General features: G+C 45.7%; 1 protein-coding gene across 2 annotated transcripts in view; it reads right to left on the bottom strand.

The window, feature by feature from the left end:
* The window catches only part of PLCB1 (phospholipase C beta 1), a 1,417,494-nt gene that overhangs the window by 307,014 nt on the left and 1,085,239 nt on the right, over positions 1 to 25,241 (bottom strand). For both annotated transcript variants that reach the window (XM_029593506.1, XM_029593507.1), the window contains exon 27: positions 20,732 to 20,912. In XM_029593506.1, coding sequence (XP_029449366.1) covers positions 20,732 to 20,912 — 181 coding nt within the window. The remainder of the gene's footprint in view (positions 1 to 20,731; positions 20,913 to 25,241) is intronic.

Raw genomic sequence — 25,241 nt, 5'->3', positions numbered from 1 at the left:
AATCCAGCTAGCTATGGTAGCCCGTGAAGCTGGTTCATTCTGCTTCCTTTCACCATGAAGGACAAACAGGCGGTCCATCTTTCAGACTGGTTCTGAGACATCCAGATACCACACTAGCTCTTGATATCCAAATAAAGCAGGAGGCGATATTCCTCCACAAGCTTATTGAGGGATGGTAATGAAATGGAGTAATTCAAATGAAACCCCGAGACCACCTTAGGCAAGAAGGATGGAAGAGTACATAGCTGGATAGCCCCTGGAGTCATCCAGAGGAATGGCTCCCAGCATGACAATGCTTGCAGTTCAGAGATGCAAAGTGCTGAGCATACAGCCACCAGGAATACCATTTTTCAAGGTCAATAGAAGCAAGGAAAGTCTGCCTGCCAAAAAATCCAGCATTAAATTAAGATTCCACAAGTGGACTGGCAACCACAAGGGAGGCCGAAGATGCTTCATGCCCCTCAGAAAACAGGCCACATCAGTATGGGCTGACAGGGAGGACCCATTCACCTCACCCCTAAAACAGGAGAGAGCTGCTACCTGAACCCATCCTGCAAAAATTCCAGAATAAGTGGGAATTTGACTGCATGAGGGGAAACACCGCACTCCTTGCACCAGGCCTCAAATAATCTCCAGACCTGCACATACGCTAGAGACATGGAGAACTTCTGAGTGCAAAGCAAGGTGACAATCACCACCGCAGAATATCCCTGCTTCATCAGGTGAGTCCTCTCAAGGGCCAGACCATAAAACAGAATCGAATCAGATCTTCGTGAAGAACTGGCCCCTAATGTAACATTTCCCTATGCGGCAGGAGGCATAGAGGGTTCTCCACCAGAAGTCTCCATAGGTCTGGGATAGCTGGCCAATCTGGAGCTATCAGGAGGATTAATCCTCTGTGGTGTTTGATTCTGCGAATGAACCTGCCCAGTAGGGGCCACGGAGGGAAGACATATAACAACGCGTATTCCAAGCAGATCTGGATGAGCGTGTTGATTCCCAGGTACCCCAGATCTCTTCTGCAACTGAAGAATCAAACCTTCGCATTGTGAGATGCAGCCAGCAGGTCAAGTGATGGGAGGCCCCAGCGATCCACTATCAGTTGAAATGCTTTGGTGGACAGCACCCACTCTCCTGGATCCAGACTCTCCCTGCTTAGAAAGTCTGCTCTAACATTGCCTTTTTCTATGATGTGGGAGGCCAAGATCATCTGTAGATGTGCTTCCACTAATTCCATAAGGAGGTCTATCTCCTGTGATACTTGCTGGCTCTTGGTTCCGCCCCGCAATTGATGTAGGCCACCATCATCGTGTTGTCCGACATCATGCAGACCTCTTGCCTCTGGAGTCTGTGGCTGAACTGTAAGCATGCCAACCTGACTGTCCAGGCTTCCATGTGATTGATGTTCCAGGAGGCCTCTTCGTCCCTCCAACGTCCCTGGGCCACCAGTTCCTGAAGGCTCACATCTGTCATGAGAACCAACCAGTTTTGGGGGGAACAAGAGCATACTCTGCTCAGATGAGCTTCCTCCAGCAACCACTGAAGGTGGGAAAAACTTTCCATCAGCAAGTGGAAGCAAACAAAATAGTCTTGAGACTGCAGGTTCCAACGTGACAGAGGAGAATGCTGAAACAGACGCATATGTGCCCTTGCCCACGGCACCACTTACAGGGTTGCCGCCATCAAATTGAGAACTGGTAGGCAGCACCACACCGTCGGGCCTATTGTGTTCGTCAACTGACGTACCTGGGACATAAACCTCTGGATCTGTGTGGTCGGCAGAAAGACCTTGCCCTGCCTCGTGTCGAACCAGTCTCCCAGATACTCCAAGGACTGGGAAGGTGTGAGACGGCTCCCTTACCAACCGAGTTCTTGTAACAAGGAGATTACCCTGTTGGTCACCAGTTGGCTCTCTTCCAAGGACTTGGTCCGGATCAGCCAATCATCCAAGTATAGGTGCAACAGGATCCCATCTTTTCTCAACATCACCGCCACGACCACTATAATCTTGGAAAATTTTCTGGGGGCAGTGGCTAGACCAAATGGCAGCGCCCAAAACTAATAATGGTGACTTAATACCACAAAGCGGAGGAAATGTTGGTGTTCTCGTCAGATTGGAATGTGTAGGTAGGTCTCAGATATATCCAGGGAGGTCAGAAACTCCCCTGATTGCACTGCCATTATCACAGATCGTAAGGTCTCCATGCGAAAATGAGTCACCCGCAGGTGACGGTTGACACCCTTGAGGTCCAGCTTGGGGCGAAAATAAATTTCCTTCTTGGGTACAACAAAATAAATGGAATAACGCCCCATATTTTCATGGAGAGTAGATACAGGGATCACAGCTCTCATTCAGAGGAGCCTTAGGAGCATAAACTCCACTGCCTGCTTCTTTTGTTGGGAATGGCAAGGAGACATCATGAACATGTCCTGAGGAGTGCTGTGAAATTCCAGCACATATCCTTCCAGGATCCTTTTGTCCAATGTGATTTCAAGTCACCGCTTATATAAGAGAGATAGCTGCCCCCCCCCCCCCCCCCACTTGAAGGTGGGTTGGCAAACGTTCCTTGGGGAATTCGGGACAAGTCAGGACCTGAACCTTCTCCTCTCTCGGGCTTCCAGGGACAAAAAGACTGAGGCCTCCCAAAGGGCTGAGACCTCTGAAAAGTAGAGTTTCTATAGGGGCGAAAACACTGGGAACTCCTGGGATGACTCCTCATAGATGAGGGACACTGTAACTGCTTTCTCTTATCCTCCAGTAGCTGGGGAACTGGGGACTCACCCCATTTACTGGCCAGCTTTTCCAACTCATTCCCAAATAAGAGTGATCCTTTAAAAGGCATTTTTGTAAGACTAACTTTGGAGGCTGTGTCGGCTGACCACTTCTTCAACCATAGCTGTTGTCTGACTGCCATCACAGAGGCCACTCCTCTGGCCAAAGTACAGACTAAATCACAGCCCTCATCTGCTAAAATGTCAGCAGTAGGTTCCATAACCATTCTGGAATGCACCCCAGAGTCATTCACCTCCTGAGAGAGAAGCAGACAAGAATGAGCCACCAGAGCGCAACAAGAAGCAATCTGTAAGGTCATCACTACAGCATCAAAGGCTTGTTTCAGAATAGACTCAATCCATCTATTAAGGCCGCTCCTCCTCCATGGGAATAGTTGTTTGCTTAGAGAAGGCGCAGAAAAGTGCATCCACTTTAGACAAATGCAAATGCTCTCTCACCATTGGGTCTAGAGGGTATAAAGCCTCCAACGCTTTGCCCCCTTTAAAACTTGCCTCTGGGGCACCCCATTCAGATCAATCGATTCCTGAATGGCATCCATCACTGGAAAGAAGCAAGAGGCTTTCTGCAGTGAAATCAGAATGGGATTCTTCTTTGGTTCCATCATAGAATCTGACCCAGGAACTCCCAGTATTTTCAAGGTCTGGGAAATCAGTATTATGGTCCCGGGCCGTGCCCTGGTCCCTCTACCTACCTCGGGGCTGGCCCGGGCCGCTGGAATATCTCCCCGGCTGGCAAGGCCTGGCCTGGCTCCTGCCGCGGCGCTCCCTCCTCGAGGGAGACGCCGCCGATACTCCATGCCTTGCCCCGCCTCCTAGGTGCGCGCGTGCGCATGGGCTCAGTATTTAAAGAGGCCAGCACGGGAAAATGGAGGACAGCCCAGAGATGACGTCAGACGCTCCTGAGGTATTTAAACCCTGCATCTAGGCCTATGCCTTGCCTTGCAACGAGGTTCTCTCTTCCCAAGAGTTGCTAGTTGTTGTTCCTGACTTCGGCTTTCGTCCACTGGCTTCTGACTTCGACTTTTGTCCACTGGCTTCTGATTTCAGCTTTCTTCCTCTGGTTCCTGACTTCAGCTTCCGTCCAAAAGGTCTCACCTAAGACCCAGCAGCTCAGCTCCTCATGAGCTCCTTCTCATGGTGAAGATCCGGTTGGCCTCCTGGTCCCAGCTCTACTCCTCCTTCGACACCTGCCCACAGGAGACCACTCATAAGTCCAAGCGGCCCGGGTCCTCATGGGCTCCTCCTGGGGGGACCTCGGGTCTCCAGTGGTGAAGATCCTCCTGGTCTCCTGTCTGTGCCACCTCCCAGCTTCGACATCCACTGTGGGCCTTCCCACAGTGCGTCATCATCTGTCCTAGTCGGCTCAAGGGTCCATGAATCCAACAATCAGGGCTGGCAATTAATCTCTATGAAACATCATGGTTCAATACAGTTCCAACCCAGGGGGGATCTCCCCATCTTCCAAGGAGTTAGGGTCCTCCTCTGCATCTGTGCCATCCAGGTCCCTACCAGGAATACCCACGGCAAGGCAAGGCAAGGCAAGGCATGACTCAGTGTCTGCCGATAGGGATGGAAGATGGAGGGATCATCGGTTGAGGATCCATCCAGACAGGGGCAGGTGAGATAGACGACTGTGTCTGCACGAAGGCTTGTAAATCCTGGAAAAACTCCACCCATGAAAAGGCAGCCAGATCCATGCCTAGTCCAGGAGGCACTGGTGTGGGTCCAACTGAATTACCATCTCCCATGGATGAGCCAGTCAAGGGAGTTCTTAAATCTGGCATACTTCCAGTAAAGGCTGTGGCCAGTCCATCATCTGAATGGGAGAAGCCAGGCTTAGGAAAGTCCCATGAGGACAAATCTCCATGAGTATCCTCACAGCACTGACCAAAGTTGGAATCCAGGTCAGGCTATGAAGCTCTAATATGGCAAGCAGCGCAAAGAGAAAGATACTTAGGCTCCAGTGCCATTAGTGGCAGTAGCTGTGTGTTCAATCGGCTCACGCTTAAAAATGTATGCGCACAAATTTCAAGTGCCTAGGTAAAAAGACGCAATGAGGCTCACACATAGCTCATATGCACAGCTGGAGCATATCCCAAACTTTTAAAAGTTGTGCGTGTAAGTACGCACCTGACATCACATGCATAGCGCGTGCGCAGAGCTGACGCACCGCGTACACCGACGTCCTATAGAGAGTAATATGGCATTCACAGAAACAAGTGAAAAATGGTGCCACCGTGGCCTAACAGGCGGTATTGTGACAAAGTCTGAAGAAGGGCCTATCCCACCGGGGGCCGCTCAACCCATCCATTTGCCCAATTCCCCTTACCCCAACAGAAGCAGGAATGATGTTGGTGCGGCACACCGAGAATGGAGACCGGAGGAAATCCTACAGAAAACCCATCTACTCATTTCTGAATCAGAATGTAAAGAAGTTTCAGTTTTCTTTTTCAAACTCACCTGGGCTCAGTGCTTACCGGGTGAGTACAAAGATGGTCTCCAGGCTTTGGCCTTCACCACCTCGCTTGGCTTCCTGAACCTTCTGCCTTTCAGCAGTATAAGCAGCAAAGTCCATGCCGGGAATTTAATGTGGATAAGTGCAAGGTGATGCACATAGGGAAAAATAACCCATGCTATAGTTACACGATGTTAGGTTCCATATTAGGAACTAGCACCCAAGAAAGAGATCTAGGTGTCATAGTGGATAACACATTGAAATCATCGGTGCAGTGTGCTGCGGCAGTCAAAAAAGCAAACAGAATGTTGGGAATTATTAGAAAGGGAATGGTGAATAAAACGGAAAATGTCATAATGCCTCTGTATCGCTCCATGGTCAGACCGCACCTTGAATACTGTGTACAATTCTGGTCACCACATCTCAGAAAAAATATAGTTGCGATGGAGAAGGTACAGAGAAGGGCGACCAAAATGATAAGGGGAATGGAACAGCTCCCCTATGAGGAAAGACTAAAGAGGTTAGGACTTTTCAGCTTGGAGAAGAGACGGCTGAGGGGGGATATGATAGAGGTGTTTAAAATCATGAGAGGTCTAGAAAGGGTAAATGTGAATTGGTTATTTTCTCTTTCGGATAATAGAAAACCAGGGGGCACTCCATGAAGTTAGCATGGGGCACATTTAAAACTAATCGGAGAAAGTTGTTTTTAACTCAACGCACAATTAAACTCCGGAATTTGTTGCCAGAGAATGTGGTTAGTGCAGTTAGTGTAGCTGTGTTTAAAAAAGGATTGGATAAGTTCTTGGAGGAGAAGTTCATTACCTGCTATTAATTAAGTTGACTTAGAAAATAGCCACTGCTATTATTAGCAACAATAACATGTAATAGACTTAGTTTTTGGGTACTTGCCAGGTTCTTATGGCCTGGATTGGCCACTGTTGGAAACAGGATGCTGGGCTTGATGGACCCTTGGTCTGACCCAGTATGGTATGTTCTTATGTTCTTATCATGTTTTTATTATGTTTAAATTGTACATCTCAATATTGTATTGAACTATGTTTCTTTTATGTGCATTGTAACCCGCTGTGGATCGGAGGGACATACATTTTATTAATAAACAGATATCACAAAACAAGCAATTTTCCAGCTATACAATTTTTCTCCCATGAAAAATGAGATCCTGTCTGAAAAAATTCCCAACTCATCACAAAATTCTAAAAAAAAAAAAAATGTAGATACATGTGACAGGGGCTTTGCCCATCACTAATACAATCACCAGTATTTTTCCATCATAAGGCATTGAGAGATGGGTTTTGCATTTTTTTTAATCTTCCCCTTGCTAAAACCCCACCTTTTTAGGGTATAGGCAGTTGGGGGTATATAATCCCTGGGAGTATGCTCAGTTCTTGAGAGAGTTAAGTACAACTGTATGAGCCAGAAGGAAGGAGAGACCTGCAGAGGGCTGGAGATAGAGATTCCCCCCTAGCATCTCAAGCAAGAAGCGCTTGGAGAAGTAGAGTTGGAGGAGAGAAGCTGGAGATCCCCTCAGGATCTCAAAACCAGTGATTTATAGACTTTGGGCCGGATTTTAAAAGGGTTACGCACATAAAGTACACGCATAACCCTTTTAAAACCCCCCCTGCGCGCGCCGAGCCTATTTTGCATAGGCTCGGCGGCGTGCACAAGCCCCGGGACACGCGTAAGTCCCGGAGCTTGTCTGGGGGGGCGTGTTGGAATGGTGCAGCGTTTTCAGGGCGTGTCCGGTGGCGTGTTTCCAGCTCGGGGGCATTTCAGGGGTGTGGCCGAGTGCCCCGACACAGCGGCCTGTGTCGGGGCCTGCTGCGCCGGCGCGCGTAAGTTGCTACTGCCCGGAAGCAGTAGTAACTTTTAAGATAAAGGTAGGGAGGGGGTTTAGATAGGGCCGGGGGGGTGGGTTAGGTAGGGGAAGGGAGGGGAAGGTGCAGGGGGGTGAATGGAAAGTTCTCTCTGAGGCCGCTCCGATTTTGGAGCGGCCTTGGAGGGAACAGTCAGGCCGCGCTGGGCTCGGCGCGCGCAGGTTGCACAAATGTGCACCCCCTTGCGCGCGCCGACCCCGGATTTTATAAGATACGCGTGGCTACGCACGTAGCTTATAAAATCCCGCGTACTTTTGTTCGCGCCTGGTGCGCAAACAAAAGTACGCACGCGTAGGTTTGTAAAATCTTCCCCTTTGAGAGGATTTTGAGGTTTTTGGAGGCTTGGGACCAGGGCTCAGAGATCTGAAGAAGATTTTTGCAAAGGTTGAACAGTCCAGAAAGAAGGGCACTTCCCCCTCTGCTGCAGTATCCCAAATGGCTGGATCAAGTTTCTTTTTGCCCAAGCGACTAGAAAACCAAGAGTGAAGAGATTTGTATTTTGGACTCTTGTATTGGAGACAACAAAGAAGCTAAGTTGGATTCTTGAACTGAAGAAATCTGAGGAAATTTGGATTTGGATTATAAATTTTGACCCATGGTTTGGGATTTTTGCTATGGATATGGTGCAAGGGACAATGGGCAATGAAACCATTTTCTCAGTGTGACTATTAGTTGATGCTGATTTAGATTTTTTTGTGATATTAGACCGGATGCTGTTTTTATAAGTTGCAGTAAAGACTTTATTTTGAACACCACTTTGGCACCCTCAGTTTATTTTTGGAGATTGCAGCCACAAGACAGGGGCTGGCTACCTTCACAGCAATGTTGTAACTAGATCTCATGCTCTGAGGAATCAGAACCATGACAAATACATCTCCATAGAAGTGCATGGAAAAGCGAGTTTCTCATTAAATCATGTTCATTGCAGCTGTTGGACAGCACTAGAGTTAGTCACACTGGGGGGGATAAAAGGATCTTTTGTCTTTTGTAGCAAACTTAGGGCAATAGTCCAGCCTCTGCAAGTTGAAGCACCTGCTGTAGCTGGAGAACTTTTCACTCTCACATTCTTTTCATTTCATTTTATAAAATTAAATTGGCAACACAGATCACATATTCATGATGAAAAAGGCAGATCAATGCTGTATTTTCTCTCTCATAGCTGTAGGCTCTCCCTTCCTACATTCAGCAACACAATCCAGTGTTGTCAGTCTGTTACATCACTTACCCTTAGCTTATTAGTTTTTCTTTCCATTTATTATCATTTCTTGCTTTGCTGTTCCACAATTAACAATAAACAAGCAATTATGCTAGTTGTCATGAATCTTTTGAAAATCATTTCCCTTGTATATGCATTCAGCATTCTCTCCAGTTTCAGAATTAGAGGAACACTGATAGCTGTTGGGTAAAGGCTGTGGTGTTCTCAGAGCGTAAAAGTAGATGCAGAAGGTAAGATAGTACAGGTTTATTCAGGAGCTAAAGCCTGCACATGATGCGTACACAGACTCAGAAAGTCAGAAAGTTGCTGCAGCTCCCCAGTACACAAAGAGACTGGGGAGTAATCACTGTTCTGTTCAGCTACATGGGATTTGCATAGAGCCACCACATTTTTAATCATGTTTTAGTGCACCCTTTTTGAATGCTTAGAACCTTATTGTGAGTAAAGTTTAGCACACAAGATTGTGCATTAAAATGTGAGTAAAGTTACACTTAGCTTAGCGTATCTTATTACATTGTTCTAGCTGAATTTATACCAAGTGACATAATTTGGGAGGAAGCATAATAATTATAGTGTAGGTGTAGAGCTCCCCCATGTGAATGACATATATTCCTCTGCTATATATGCTCTGATGATCACCTTTGCTATTTTCTGTTGTGTGATTCTTTACTTCTCCATGGAAATTCTTATTTTGGAGATGGGATTTTTATATTTTTATGGAGATTTATTTGCATGCTGAGTACCCATTAGCCAGGGACTCAGTTAAGTTATTTTGTTTGTTTCTTTAACATCAAAGAGAGAGGGTGCTTCCCTGAGAAGGAACCCATCCAGGGGAGAAGAAAAGGAGAGGGAAAAAAGGAGTTAGGATGAACCCCATAGGGCCCATGAATATCTACTGGAGAAGAGGTGTAACAGGAGTATCATTCTGATACTGGAAGGGAGAAAAGGAGTATACTTGGTGCCAGTCAGGCACTGTGGGGAAACTAAGGAGTTAAGAGGAGAAAACTACATGGAGAGGTAGGAGATAAATGACTATGCAAAATGGATTTCACCTTTAATACTTCCCTATTATTGGGAGGGAAGCACTAACTTGCCTTATGCCAATGGGATAAGAGAAACATCAGATTGGAGACTGAATCGATTGGTTTTAACATCTTAAACTTAAGTAAAACTATAAGAAGTCAACATTTATTTAAAGCACTTGTACCACTGAAACGTGAACTGAACTGCTGTAAAGAACATTTTCATTATTTCATACTGTATAAGTAAAAGCATTGTTGGAAACAAAAGTCAGCTTCTTTTAGGTTTTTTACTGCAAAGAAACGCTTATCAGTGCTGTTTACAGAACTGTGAACTGTGACTTAAGGGAATGCAATATAAGGGCCTTGAAAGTAATCTTTTCCCCCATTCAGGAAACCCTACTGTTTGAGATATTTTGAAGTCTTAAGAGGTTTACCACCTGAATTTGTGATTTGAGATATGGCCTCTGATACCACTATCTGGGTACAACTAGCATAGGGGTTACATTAGGATTGACACTGTGTTCGTACTGGATATTGGTATTGCTATTATATTTGTTTGAATTTTCATGTTGTTCTTTGAATTTGAAGGGGCTGAACTCCACAGCTAAATGAAGCATGCTTCTTAAGGAAGCTTTAAGAACATAAGAATATAAGACCCAGTATGGCATGTTCTTATGTTTCCAACAGTGGCTAATCCAGGCCATAAGAACCTGGCAAGTACCCAAAAACTAAGTCTATTCCATGCTACTGTTGCTAGTAATAGCAGTGGCTATTTCTAAGTCAACTCAATTAATAGCAGGTAATGGACTTCTCCTCCAAGAACTTATCCAATCCTTTTTTAAACACAGCTATACTAACTGCACTAACCACATCCTCTGGCAACAAATTCCAGAGTTTAATTGTGCGTTGAGTGAAAAAGAACTTTCTCTGATTAGTTTTAAATGTGCCACATGCTAACTTCATGGAGTGCCCCCTAGTCTTTCTATTATCTGAAAGAGTAAATAACCGATTCACATCTACCCATTCTAGACCTCTCATGATTTTAAACACCTCTATCATATCCCCCCTCAGCCGTCTCTTCTCCATGCTGAAAAGCCCTAATCTCTTTAGTCTTTCCTCATAGGGGAGCTGTTCCATTCCTCTTATTATTTTGGTAGCCCTTCTCTGTACCTTCTCCATCGCAATTATAACTTTTTTGAGATTCGGCGACGAGAATTGTACACAGTATTCAAGGTGCGGTCTCACCATGGAGCAATACAGAGGCATTATGACATTTTCCGTTTTATTAACCATTCCCTTCCTAATAATTCCTAACATTCTGTTTGCTTTTTTGACTGCTGCAGCACACTGAGCCGACAATTTTAAAGTATTATCCACTATGATGCCTAGATCTTTTTCCTGGGTGGTAGCTCCTAATATGGAACCTAACATCATGTAACTACAGCAAGGGTTATTTTCCCCTATATACAAAACCTTGCACTTGTCCACATTAAATTTCATCTGCCATTTGGATGTCCAATCTTCCAGTCTTGCAAGGTCCTCCTGTAATGTATCACAGTCCACTTGTGATTTAACTACTCTGAATAATTTTGTATCATCCGCAAATTTGATAACCTCACTCGTCGTATTCCTTTCCAGATCATTTATATATATATTGAAAAGCACTGGTCCAAGTACAGATCCTGAGGCACTCCACTGTTTACCCTTTTCCACTGAGAAAATTGACCATTTAATCCTACTCTGTTTCCTGTCTTTTAACCAGTTTGTAATCCACGAAAGGATCTCGCCTCCTATCCCATGACTTTTTAGTTTTCGTAGAAGCCTCTCATGAGGGACTTTGTCAAACACCTTCTGAAAATCCAAATACACTACATCTACCGGTTCACTTTTATCCACATGTTTATTAACCCCTTCAAAAAAATGAAGCAGATTCTTTAGGCAAGACTTGCCTTGGGTAAAGCCATGCTGACTTTGTTCCATTAAACCATGTCTTTGTATATGTTATGTGATTTTGATGTTTAGAACACTTTCCACTATTTTTCCTGGCACTGAAGTCAGGTTTACTGGTCCTTAATTACCCGGATCGCCCCTGGAGCCTTTTTTAAATATTGGGGTTACATTGGCCACCCTCCAGTCTTCAGGTAAAATGGATGATTTTAATGATAGGTTACAAATTTTAACTAATAGATCAGAAATTTCATTTTTGAGTTCCTTCAATATTATTTCTAAATATTTCTCTGAGCTTACAATCTTTTCTGAAGGTAGAGAGGTTATTGGAGGGGACTTTAATATGATTCTTTTCTCTATGTTGGATAGAACTGGTCCAATTTCTAGGGATTTGAGACATAATGCTCTCTTGTTTGAGCAGCTGTTGCAGGATCCTGGGCTACTGGATCCCTGGTGATATCTTTACCCAAACAAAAAAGATTTCATCTTTAATTTATCCCTGAATAATTCTTTGTATAAGAATAGAATTTACTTTTATTGATAAGCCAGAGTTAGGGATGGTGTATTCTGCTGAAGTGGGCCTTATTTAATTGTTTAACCATGCACCTATTTTATTTAAATGTTATTTGAATATTCTGAATTTTGGTGCAAGAGGATTGAAGCTTAATGATTGTTGATGAAAGATGATAAAGTGTGCTCAGAGGTGGCAATTGAGGATGTTTTTGAGATTAATGATAATGGTAACGTGTTGAGAGATGTTTTGTGGGATGCAGCTAAGGCCACTCTGTGAGGTTAATTAATAGCTTTAAGTGTTGTTAGAAATCGGACCTTTAGGGTTTTGGAAAAGAGGGCATGAATGAATTTCCAAGGTTGGAAGAGGTGGCACAACATAAGAGGTCTATATTAAATTATATTATTACTCGAAAAGTGGGTAAGACCCTTAGGCGAGTTAAGCAGATCTTTTATGATAAAGGGAATAAGGCAGATAAATTATTGACTCATACATTGAAGGCTTCTCTGGAGAGATTTCTTGTGATCCTAGAGAAATTTGTGGGGCTTTTACAGAATATTATATATCCTTGTATACTTTGGAACTTGCAGTCTGTGACACTGGGTTTTCTGCATGTTTGGATACCTTCACTTTGCTTGAGGTACCTGAAGTTGTCCTTGAAATACTGAAGGTATAAGTCTTTGTTGTGGAAGTTCAGAAGACGAACCAGGATTTATATGCTGGTAAGTGACTCAGTAAAGACGATTTCTCTTTTATGCTTTATTGTATTTTTTCTAATTCCCTTGCTGTAAGATTAGCAGCACTGTATAATATATCTTAAATGGGGGATCCCACCAAAATCATGGATTTGGTGGGGATCCCACCAAAATCATGGATTCTATGGCCCAGCACCCATCTGGGCCATAGAATCCATGATATTGCTCTCACTACCTCCGAGGTATAGTGGTGACCCTAAGGGGTGCAGAGGGTTCCTCAATGTCTGCAAGATGCATTAGAGTTACAGCTTTTTTTTTTTTGGATCATGTCAAGATTATGTATATCTTCTCCCTGTTTGACAGTCCCACTCTCACTTGGGCTTCTCCCTTATGGAAACAAGATGACTTATATCTTAGGAACTTGGATAACTTCACACAACAATTTCACCTGAACTTTGACTCAGCCAGGCATGTTTCATCTGCAGCCACAGAACTTCTTCATATTCATCAAGGCACTCGCTCAGTAAACAAGTAAGCAGTAGACATACCCTAGCTTCTGAACTCAGTTGGGGCAAAGATAGCCAAACCGCCATAGTTTGGCAAGGTTTATCTGAGAGAATAAAAGATGAACTAGCAGCTCAGGACCTTCCTCTTATCCTAGAAGCACTTTTTGCCTTGGCTATTCAAATAATAATCATATTTCAGGAACAAGCTGAGAGAGGAGACGCCCCCCCCCACCCCCAAATTGGGCCACTCCTGTAGCTCCCAAACCTCTGAGTTGCTCAGAGTCTACCCTAGAACTGCTGATGGTTATCACTTTTGAAGATCCCATGTAATTGGGTAACACTCGACTTTCAGTTGATGAAAAACAAAGGCGAAGATGACATAACCTCTGCCTCTACTGTGTAGCACAGGGACATTTTATTAGTCAGTGCTCTGAGAGACCAGGAAACTCTGAAGAGACAAGTCTAGTTGGGTGGGAAGTTCTTTACCATCCTGCTTCTTCCCCACAGTTGATGGTACCAGTGTGCTTCACCTTCAGGAAATACTCAGTTCAAACTGAGGCTCTAATAGATACTGATACTGGAGCCGGGAGCAACCTTATTCAAGATTCGCTGTTAAGCCAATGTGGCTACCCTACCACCAGCTTGACAACTTGTTATTTCTTCCATTTTCGGAGAACTCTTAGCCGGGTATCTGACTGCAGCCACCTTGCCGATCACTATACAGATAGGGTCTCATCAAGAAAAGCTTCAGTTCCTTGTGTTACTTAAGGCATCTAGTTCTTTTGTACTTGGACTACCTTGGCTTAGAGTCCATCAACCATCTATTGACTGGGGACCATCCTGCAGGAATATTGTATTGCCTTGTCCTCAGGGACTCCACACCAGATTACCTTGCTTGAAATACTGAATCTACCACTCCACTATACACTAGGGATATGAATCATTTTTGAACGATTAAAATTATCGTCAGATAATTTTAAAATCATCCAAAATCGTTAGATACGCGATACAATACAAATGCCCCCGATTTATCGTCAGGGGCATTTGTATTGTATCTTTAAATAGGGCGCGGGAAAACCGGCACACCAAAAAAACCCTAAAACCCACCCGAACCTTTAAAACAAATCCCCCACCCTCCCGAACCCCCCCCAAAATGTTTTAAATTACCTGGGGTCCAGTGGGGGGGTCCTGACGTGATCTCCTCCCGCTCTCTGGCCACCGCTGCGTTGAGAAATGGCGCCGGTAGCCCTTTGCCCTTATCATGTGACAGGGCAAAGGTAGCACCGGCGCCATTTTGTTTCCTGGCTCCCGACGTCACGTGTGCGGGAGATCGCCCCCGGACCCCCGCTGGAGCCCCAGGGACTTTTGGCCAGCTTGGGGGGGGCCTCCTGACCCCACAAGACTTGCCAAAAGTCCAGCGGGGGTCCAGGAGCGACCTCCTGCACGCGGGCCGTATTGCCAATCTTCAAAATGGCACCGGCACTACCTTTGCCCTCACTATGTCATAAGGGCAAAGGTCGCCCATATATATTAATAGGGGCTGATGAGTAAGGTGGCCGGTGCCATCTTTAAAGATGGCACCGGCCATCCAGTGCTCCTACCATGTGACAGGGTCCGGCCAATGGCACGGATACCCTGTCACATGGTAAGGGCAAAGGGGCATCGGCGCCATTTTTTTTTTTTTTTAGAACAGCTGATGCCGCAAAATCTCTCCCTGAGGCCCCCCATGATCTTTCCCCGAGGCCCCCCTGGACCACCAGGTAATTTTAAAAGGTTTTGGGGGGTCAGGAGGGAGGGGTCGATTTAACGGGTCGGGTGTTTTTTTTTTTTTTTTTTAGCGGCGCGGGCCTCCCTAGCGATGTGAATTGGAATCAGAAACGATTCCAATTCACATATCTTAACGATCAGATTCCCCCACCCCCCCCAGCCGAATCTGATCGTTAAGACAATCTGGCACACGATTCACATCTCTACAAACTGGTTTATCTACAGGAGACAGAGTGTAATGGTAAATAGAACCTACTCTGAAGAGAAAACAATGTTAAATGGATGTCCACATCAATTTGTTTTGGAACCGGTTCTGTTCAATACCTTTGTGAGTGATATTAAGGAAGAAATAGAAGGTAGATTTTGTTTATTTGTGGATGATACTAAGATCTGCAACAGAATATATATGCCTGAAGAAGTAGAATGAAAAGTGATTTAAGAGTGATCAAAGATTTGGCAGCTGGGATTCAATGCCAAGAAGTGTAGAGTCATGCATCTGGGGTGCAGTAATCCAAAAGAGCTGTAGGGAGTGAAAGACTAATGTGCTCGGACAGGGAGAAGGAACTTAGAGTAATAGAGTCTGGAGATCTGAAGGCAGCAAAAGTGATAGGTAAAGCCAGTAAGAAAAAAGAAGTGGTAATGCCCTTGTACGGGTTCTTGGTGAGGCTGCACCTGGTGTACTATGTTTAGTTCTGAAGCCTGTATCTCAAAAAGGATAGAGACAGGATGGAGGCGATCCAGAGAAGGGTGACCAAAATGGTGTGGGATCTATATCAGAAGATTTATGAGGAGAGGCTGAAGGATCTGAATATGAGTACCCTGGAAAAGAGGAGGTTCAGGGGCAATATGATACAGACTTTCAGATACTTGAAAGGATTTAATGATACATGAACTTCAAGCCTTTTCCATTGGAAAGGTAGTAGAAGAAGAAGACACCCAGTATGAGGGCAGGACATTCTAGATGCCCATAGAATTCAAAACTGCCTACAATATCTCATTGCCTGGAAAGTTCTGGATCAGAAGAAAAGTCTTGGGAGCCTGCCACCAACCTCCAAACCCTCCAGCTAATTTGTGAATTTCACCAGCGATTCCCCAGGAAATCCAGGCCAAGAAGACAGGGGAAAAGGTTGGGGCCACTCCAGGACGGCTTTTAACTTTTCTGGATCCATACTGAGTCCCCAGAGAGAGATAATATATCCTAGAAAGGGAAGTTCTTCTTGTTCAAAGGCACACTTCTCCAACTTAATGTAGAGGTGATGCTCTCGGAGCCTTTGGAGGACCTGCTTGATGTGACAACGATGTTCTATCAGCCACTTGGAAAAGACTAGGATGTCATACATGGGAGTAGAGAAGATCCCTGAAGATCTCATTGATCATGAACTGGAATATTGTGTGGGTCTTAGACAACCTGAAGGACATCACTAGATACTCATAGTGGCCATCTCAGGTGTTAAAGGCAGTTTTCCATTTGTCGCCTTCATGAATTCTAATTAAATGTTATGCTCCCCAGAGATCCAATTTAGCAAACAGTTGGACACCCTGTAAGTGACCGAGGAGCTCAGAGATAAAAGGGAGTGGATAGCAGTTCTTCTTCATAATAGAGTTGAAACTCCAGTAGTCAATATAGGGGGTCCCAAAGAAGAAGCCAGACCCAGCAGGCCATGATGAAGGGTGAATAAAGCTTCTATTCAAGTTCTCTTTAATGTATTTACTTATTGCTTCCATTTCTGGAATAGATAGAAAATAGACTTGGTCTCTGGGTAGGAGTTTGCCTGGGATTAGGTCTATGGCAGGTGGGGAGATAAGGTCTCCGACTGCTGCTAGCTGAATACATTGGTGTAGACCAAGTATTGGGAAGGTAGGTCAGGCCTTTCATTGGCAGTCACTTGGTGGTTGAAGCTGGGCTAGATAGACTATCTGGCAGGTGGGACCCCAGCGGGAGATCACCAGAGTGCCCCAGTTGATATGGGGCTGGTTTTGCCTCATCCAGGGGAGGCCCAAGATAATGTTATTAATAGCTCCTGGCAGGACGTATAGGTGGATTTGCTCCTAATGGAGCAGGCCCATTTGCATCTTCAGAGGTCCAGTGAGCAGGGTGATTCGACCCAACAGAGACTCTCCGGTGACTGACGAGACAGTAAGCGCCATTTCCAAAGGCTCAGTGGAGATCCCATGGCAACATAAAAGTTCCTCTGCAATGAAGTTGCCGGCCGCTCCCATTTCTAGGAAGGCTTGCATGTGGATGTGGGTCTCTTCCCAGGAGAGACAGACTGGAATTAATATTTGGATAGGGGAACTGGAAAAACCTAGGTTGGCCTCTCCTACCAACCCTAGATCCTGATGTTTCCTGACTTGCCAGGACAGCATGCTGTGAAGTGAACCAAGCCCAACAATAAAGGCACAAATTAAGATGCCTCCTTCTCTTCTAGAGACAGCCTGCATAACTTTATTTGCATAGGCTCTTTGAGCCGAGCTATGGCCCCTTCAATTGTGGGAGGGCTAGATGAGAAGGGAGGACTTGAGATCCTGTGGCTGGTGTGCTAAGATGACCTCTGTCTCTCTGTAGTTCCAGCCAAATGGCCAGGCTGATGAGGCTCTCCAAGGTGGCCAAGTCTCACCCTGCAAGCTCATCATTTATGGATTCAGAGAGGCCCTGGCAGAAAATCTAAGCAGTCTTCTCCCCATAGGAGCTCCAAAGCTAGAGTTTAAAAGCAAACTGCGTTATCCCCTTACCAGGCTGGAGCCTTGTCGTATCTGCAAGAGTTCTGTGCTGTGGATGTGGTGCGGTTGGACGCATAAAAGATAAGGCAGAACTTCTCGAGGAACTGGTCTAGGTTGGAGAGAATGGGGTCACCCCTTTCCCAGAGGGGAGAGGCCTAGGCCAGTGCCAACCCTCCTAGCTGAGACAAAATGTATGTCAGCTTCACCTTGTCCAAAAGGAAGAGGATCACCTCAGGTTGAAGTGTATACAGCACTGGTTGATGAAGCCCCTGGATTCTGAGGCTTCCCATGAAAGCAAGGTAGAGGTGGCAACTGTGGTACTGGTCTGGGGGCCAGGCAGCAAGGCAGGCTCAGGAATCAATGAAGGAGGAGGAGCCGGTTGTGGAACTGGTAGCACATCCAGATGAGTCATCAGTCTGACCAGAATCCCAGTGACCTGATTCAAGAAATTCTGCTGCTGTTGTATCCATTGGGCCATATCAGGAATGGCCTACAGGGTGACCAGAACCACTGGGTCCATAGCCTCAGTAACCTATAATGGTCATGGGAATAGTGGACTCTTAGTGCTATGGTGTGATTGGCACTGCCTAGCAGGTGAGCCCCCTAGGCCCACACCAACAACTGTCAGTGAAGCCCTTTGGAGGGAATGGCTGGAGCTTTGCCTAAACCAGCCGCATCACCATAGGTTGAGCCCTTGGGTTCTGGCGGCCAGCAGATCTTAGATGGATCCCTAGGTCTATGCAAGAGTGAGAGTTCAAGTCTAGGTGAAGGTTGGTGCAAACAGCAGATAGAGATACCAGGCCGGGGGTTCGGGGCAGGCAGCAGATAAGGCAAGGTTGGATCCAGTGCAGAGGGTCAAGTTTGGGCAGTGATCAAATAGAGTAAGGGTCCAAGCCAGGGTCAGAATCCAGAAAGAGTAACAGGATAAGAAAAGGATAAGGCATGGGCAAGGCATGAACAAGGAAAAAGACAAGACACAATATGGCAAGGAACAAGACACGGAACTTGCAACATGCACCAGGGCACAAGGCATACCAGGGGACCTGTTGCTGAAACGTCTTAGCAGAGTCCAGGCCAGGCTTATGTAGGCAGGAGCTGTGGTGACTTTCCCGCCAGCCCCTTTAAGAGCCGGCACGTCAGGCGTGCATGTGCCTTAGGGAGGTCCTGGCTAATGGCGGCATGGGCAGGGTCATACTCAGCAGAGTTCCTGCTGCGCAACCATCGGGCCTTAGTTGGGTAAATGCAGCAGCTTGCACGGCCATTCCGCGAGCACCAAACATGACACCTCCATGCCTTAAAATGACTGATAAACTATGCAACTCCATTTCTGAGCACCTTAAAGTGGCTACTATAAGATATCTGGCCCCACTTATGAGTATCTGGAATAACCTATTGTCTTACTGTAATGTTGTTTTTCCCCCCCTTCAGGTTCAGTCCTTACTGTCCACCTTTTACAGCCTGGACCTGTTCAGCTGCTACCTCTACCACTCTAGTGACTGCTATGATGCTTTCCAACATGTTGTTGATTACATCTACCACTCTAGAAACTTTCTAATATATTGTTGCTTTCTAATAAATTATACCTCACCTTAGGTGAATTCCTTATTCAAAATAGTGGGTGATAAACCAAATGAAATAAAAAAAGCCTGGCGTTTCACAGGTATATCATAATACTTCAGTTCAGCACTTCAGGCCTATGTCTACACATGTGTCTACTATATATTTATATATACACAGCAACTGGAGCTGGGCCCAGTGGCAAAGCCAAAAATGCTTGTATGCCTATAGGAATTAATTAATTTCTGCGCCTTGGCAATTACAGACTAAATATCTTTTGTATGGTTTTGGATTCTCTAATAAATTCCAGCTGGGGATATAGTACGGTATTGTTCCATCAGGAAAAGTGTGGCCAATGTAGCCTCATTGGATGCTAGGCAGGACCCACTAGGACAGCTACCTTTCTAAAAACTGTACTGCAGGCACAGCAAAGTGAGAAAAAGTGAAAGCGTTATTTTTCTCCTTCCAGCTGTCAGCCATAGATCACACAAGCTTATAAATATGCCAATCAATCAGCACATCAACTCATTTTCTTTTCAGAGAGTTAAGAAAACTAATTAGGGAGTAACCAATGCAAACAAACCATGTTTGTTTGTTTTTTACCTCGGATTTACCCCATATTAAAATGTTTAAAATGTCTGAGGTGGAATTTCAGTTCAACATTAGGAAGTGGGCTTGTTAACATTTGAAGTGTGGGTAAGTGTTATTACCAGAAATATATTCTCTATGATGCTGATATCAATGGGATTTTATGCTAGTGTTGACCAGTAGCATGCACCCGTCTAACATTGTTTGACAGATCTATTAAAGCAGACAGAACATTGTTTAAATGACAACAGGCCAAGAGTTAACTATTCCATATCAAACCTCAAAAGAAAAACAAACCATACTTTGTTATGCCTATCAGATAAATATTAACAACCAGTTCATCACTTCACATTCACAAAATCTGACTGCAATTAGCAAAGAATCAGAAGCCGCAGGATTAAAGTATTGTTCAATAGCAAACCCAGATTCAGAGAGGTACTGCTATTTTTCAGGCAGAAACCTAGTTGTATTCATCTATCTTTGCTTTCTAGTGGAGGAAACAGACCTCACTTGGATTTTTTTTTTCCTTTGCCCTGCTCCAATTTCGGTGAGTCTTTCCGTGGCTACAAAGGATATAATACTTGAAAATCTGAAATAAAAAAATTACTGGCACCTATCTCTTTCAGAAATCAAAGGGTTGTGGCGGATTTCTGACCAAGGCGCATGAAAGATGACACAGTCAGTTGCTGTTGGCTCAGTAGCAGATCTATTTAGTGCCAACTGCTGAATTCAATAAGTGCCCCATCCTGGTGCTAGAGAAAACTATACTGCTGAAAGTGGTGTATCATGATGAGATGTTACAAGTACCATGACACATCTCGTAAAAGGAATATCAATTCTGGTGTCTGAGATCAATTCTGGCAAGAGTCATACATTCTACACTGCTAAAATTATCCGATGCAATGAATATAAAATAAATAAAGAAAGGGCAGCATTCCTGTTTGATGTATTTTGTAAAAAGCAGTGGTAAAAACTAAAGAATAAGCAATGACTATAATGCAGAGGCTGTCTTTTGTGAAAGAGAAAACAGAAAGTCAAGGTTTTTATCCTACACCTACCTGCTTAATATGTTCTCGTTTTTGATACTTTTCACTATAATACTGTTCTTGTCGGAGATTCAGCAGCCGTTGCTGTTGCTGTTCCTTCAGCTCTATTAATTTCTGGGCCATTTCTGCATCCAATGCTGCCAGGTCTTGTTCAATAGTTGAGGAATTGTGATCAGGACTGCTAGTTTCAGACCTAACAAAGACAAAATATTCAATTAATGCGCTCAATTCAACATAAGGTGAATTTTAAAGACCTGCGCGCGGGAACACGTGTACGCACATTTCGATGGCTTGCCCAAATGGACGCAGCAATTTTATAACCTACTCGCGTATATACGCGCATTTTACAAAATCGGCCATACATGCGTACATGTGCACACAATTTAACACTGACGCGCACACCTGCGTGCAAATGCCGCCTCGATCACGTGAGGGGGATTCTAGTAGATACCCGCGCCAACGCAATTACTTGTTCCCCCAGTTTGTTCCTAGTTTGCCCCAGTAAAGGAGAGGACTTCCTAAAACCCCAGCTAACTTGCCTCCCTTTTACCCTGGTAGCCCTGTCCCTTAAAACCCCTCTGACTAGTCCAGGTTTTTCTGTTTCATGACTTACACGCCATCCATAGCAGAAGTAAAGTTACGCAGATAGAGACCCCGGTGTGCGCTGGTGTGCATATACTTATGCACTGGTTTCATTCGTATTTCTTGGAGCGCCTATGCCTCACCCATTCCCAGCCCCTTTTATGAAAAAAAAATGTGTTTGCTTACTGGGAGGTACACGCGTACCCGGTCACCTCTTAAAATCCTCACGGCGAGCACTGGGCCAATATACATGTGTATCTCCCAGCTTTGGCACGTGTAGGGCTTTTAAAATTGACCCTTAAGAATCAGTGTGGTTTCCTAGGGCAATTTTCTTATATTATTGCTTCAAACGTCAAATAGTGCAGATTCAGGCACCCAAGTCATAACTAGGAGTGTGTGAGGAATGTGAGAACCAATTCAACAAAACTGAACAAAAAGAAAAAACGTTTTCCAAACCAAGCTCATCGACTGGGTCTGGAAAGCTTTTTTTTTTTTTTAAAGAGATAGATCAATTGCTGATTAGACTAACACTGACTTTGGTATGTTTAAAATTATGTGTGTGAGTTGACAAGTGGAACCTATTCTAAATTGGCCAGGATTATGTTCCACCATTCAGTTAATACGTTTCCTGTTTAATGTCATCTGGCAGGATAGCACTGAGGTGACAGAAGGAACTGTTATATCAGTTTGGTTACCTTTATCGTCATTCATCGTGTTATCATGAACAAATAATTTCTCTTTTCAGTGATTGTTAACACACATTAAAATAGCACATTTCCAAGGTTCCAAAATAGTGACAGAGTGCTAGGATACTGCTAGATGGGCTCCCACTCTGCCTTGATTATTGTTTTACCTGTGGCCAGTGATATTTTTTTGTGCCAGATCATGCCAAGTCACTGACCTGGACCCTTTCTGGCTGCCCGCCAGACATGTCTGTGGAACACGAGATGAATGAGAGTTGGCTGCCGATCTCGATAACTCTGCAGGCTATATTTAGGACTGCATCTAAAGCCTTGAAGAGAAAACTGGGCACAGGGCAACCGGGAGAGTCCACACCACTGTTCTAAGTGGGGAAAAAGAAGAACGGGCCATCACAAGCCAGCAGGCACCGCCCCAGCCCCTGCTACGTGTATGCAGAAAGAAGAGCAGGCCCGCGCAGCCCAGAAGCACTGCACGAGGGAGGAAAGATGAGCAAACCATCATGCCTTGGGAGTCACCCTGCCCCTCCCATGCATGGGGGCAAGAAGAGAGGGCCATTGTGCTCCTGGGAGCTGGCACTCCCCTACTACATTGTGTTGGGGGGGGGGGAAGAAAAGCAGACCACGTTGCCTGGAAGTCAGCAATCCCACCCCCTGCACATAAAAAGAGAAGAACTGGAGGGGGGGCAGGGGGCATCAGCAGCAGCTGTAACAATAAGGTAAGCCAGAATGGAGGGAGAGGGTGGAGGGAAAGGGCTTGAAAGAGAGAAAAAAAGACACTGGTAGGAATAAACTGGTGCTCTAGAAAGTGGGTGGGGGGAGGGAAAGAAGAGAAAGCACCACAGACATTGTGCCTAGGGTAGCCAACTTTTTCATGGATCACAACTGGAGACCCCAGTAAACTTCATGTTTTGGCAGGATGGGCGGGTGCGGGGGGGGGGGGGGAGGTTGCAGACTACTGTTACTTGGCTTTCCAGCACCCCCTCAATAGACATTGTTTTATAAAATGTTATTACAACTATCCTCATAAAGTCATCAACCACAGTCTTTTTCATGCAGTTTTGTTCTCTATCACAACTAAAACCTTTCTAATACCCACCCATCTCCATACTTCCCCATAAACGCACAGTCTCCTGTCTTATACACACTAGAGATGAGCTTTGTTTTTACTACCGGGTCGTTTTTTGAGTCGGACGCTTCGGGATAAAGTTCGGTTTTCCTCGGTTAGTTTTTTTGAAAAACTAAATGGGGAAAACCGAAACCGACCCAAAAAACGACGCGGGAAAATGAAGATAAAAAAATTCCACCCCAAGCATTAAAACTTACTATAAAACATTAAATACAACCCCCCCCCCCCCCCAACCATCCCGATCCCTTCCCAAGACTTACCAACATCCCTGGTGGTCCAGCGGGGTCCCGCGACCGATTTATCCCTCCATGCCCGGCGTGCCTGCCTCGCTCGAAATGGCACCGATAGCCTCTGACCTATGTCACAGAGGCTACCGGTGTCATTGGTCAGCCCCTGTCATATGGCCATCGGCGCCATCTTGTGCTCCTGCTATGTGACAGGGGCTGACCAATGGCACTGGAAGCCCCTGTGACATAGTATGGGCAAAGGCTATCGGTGCCATTTTGATTACTGGCAGCCGACAACGAGATCACTCCCGGACCCCTGCTGGATCCCCAGGGACTTTTGGCAGGTCTTGTGGGGGGGGGGGTCAGGAGCCCCCCCAAGCTGGCCAAAAGTCCCTGGGGGTCCAGCGGGGGTCCTTGAGTAATCTCCTGCCCTCAGGCCGTCGGCTGCCAGTAATCAAAATAGCGCCGATAGCCTTTGCCCATACTATGTCACAGGGGCTTCCGGTGCCATTGGTCAGCCCCTGTCACATAGCAGGAGCACAAGATGGCGCCGATGGCCATGTGACAGGGGCTGACCAATGGCACCGGTAGCCTCTGTGACATAGGTCAGAGGCTATCGGTGCCATTTCGAGCGAGGCAGGCACACCGGGCACGGAGGGGCAAATCGCTCGCGGGACCCCGCTGGACCACCAGGGATGTTAGTAAGTCTTGGGGAGGGATCGGGATGGTGGTGGTGGGGGGGGGTTGTATTAATTGTAATGCTTGGGGTGGTTTTTAATTTAAAAAAATAAAATGTGCCCCTCCCCCCATAAAAAACTTGAAAAACGGATTTTCCACGAAGTTCGGGGAAAAACCATATCGGGATTCGGGGCCCCCGATCCACGACAAATTAGGCAATTTTGTTGAAATTGCCTAATTCGTGATAAATGATTGCACATCTCTAATACACACACATACACACTCCCAAACACACATCTTCCTACCTCATACACAGATGCACATTCCCAAACACACAGCCTCCTCTCTTAGACACTGGTATTCGCTATCCCTTTCCTTAAACCTTCCCAGCCTTTCATCTGTGTCTCTCTTGTGCATTCTGTCTATCAATATGCCCACCCTCTCTTCTGTGCACTCCCCTCATGTGCTGACCTCCTGTCTCTAGTCCTTTCCCTCCTCAAGCTCTTGTCTTTCTCTCCCCGTTTCTTCCCTTCTGTTTCCCTCTCCTCCACAGTGCCTTCCTTTTTCTGTTGCAAACTCCCCCTTGACCCAAGAAATGGATTCTTGGGTCAAGGGGGAGTTTGCGCAACCTGCAAGGAAGAGCTCTGCAGATCCCCATCGTCAGCAGGTGGAGATGGCCGAAGCAGAGGCCCAACAGGAGCTTCACCAATACCAGCCCTCATTCCCCTTAGGTTGAGCCCTCGGGTGCCAGAGCCGGCTGAACTTGGGCATAGGCCTCTATGGAGATGAAGATCCATTACATAGAAGATGATGCTGGCCAGCACAATAAGAGAAGACGAAGTCAGGTCAAGCAGTGGTCTGGGCAGGCAGCAGGCAATCAGCAGTTCAGGCTGTGGGCAGAGGTGGGCAGAATACACTCAGGGTCGAGGTCCAGGTAGAGGGTCAGGCCAGGCAGAGATCAGTCAATAGTGATAAGCAGGCAGAGGTCAGAGGCAGGTGGATGTCAGCAGTGTCAAGTCCAAGCTGGGGTCAGAAGCCAGAAGTCCAAACTGAGGAGAAGGAACAACAAAGGGCGAGAAGCCACCAGAACAAGAAAGAACACTGGGAGGCGAACGAGGAGGACTGTCCAGGAAGACAAAGACTTGGGATGAAGACGTAGAAGAACAGGAACAGAGCACGAACCAGTAACCGATGCTGGGGTGAAGAAT

Source organism: Rhinatrema bivittatum, chromosome 3 (assembly GCF_901001135.1).
Source record: "Rhinatrema bivittatum chromosome 3, aRhiBiv1.1, whole genome shotgun sequence".
NCBI classification, from domain to species: Eukaryota; Metazoa; Chordata; class Amphibia; order Gymnophiona; family Rhinatrematidae; genus Rhinatrema; species Rhinatrema bivittatum.
This window is presented reverse-complemented; position numbering and strand designations above follow the sequence as displayed.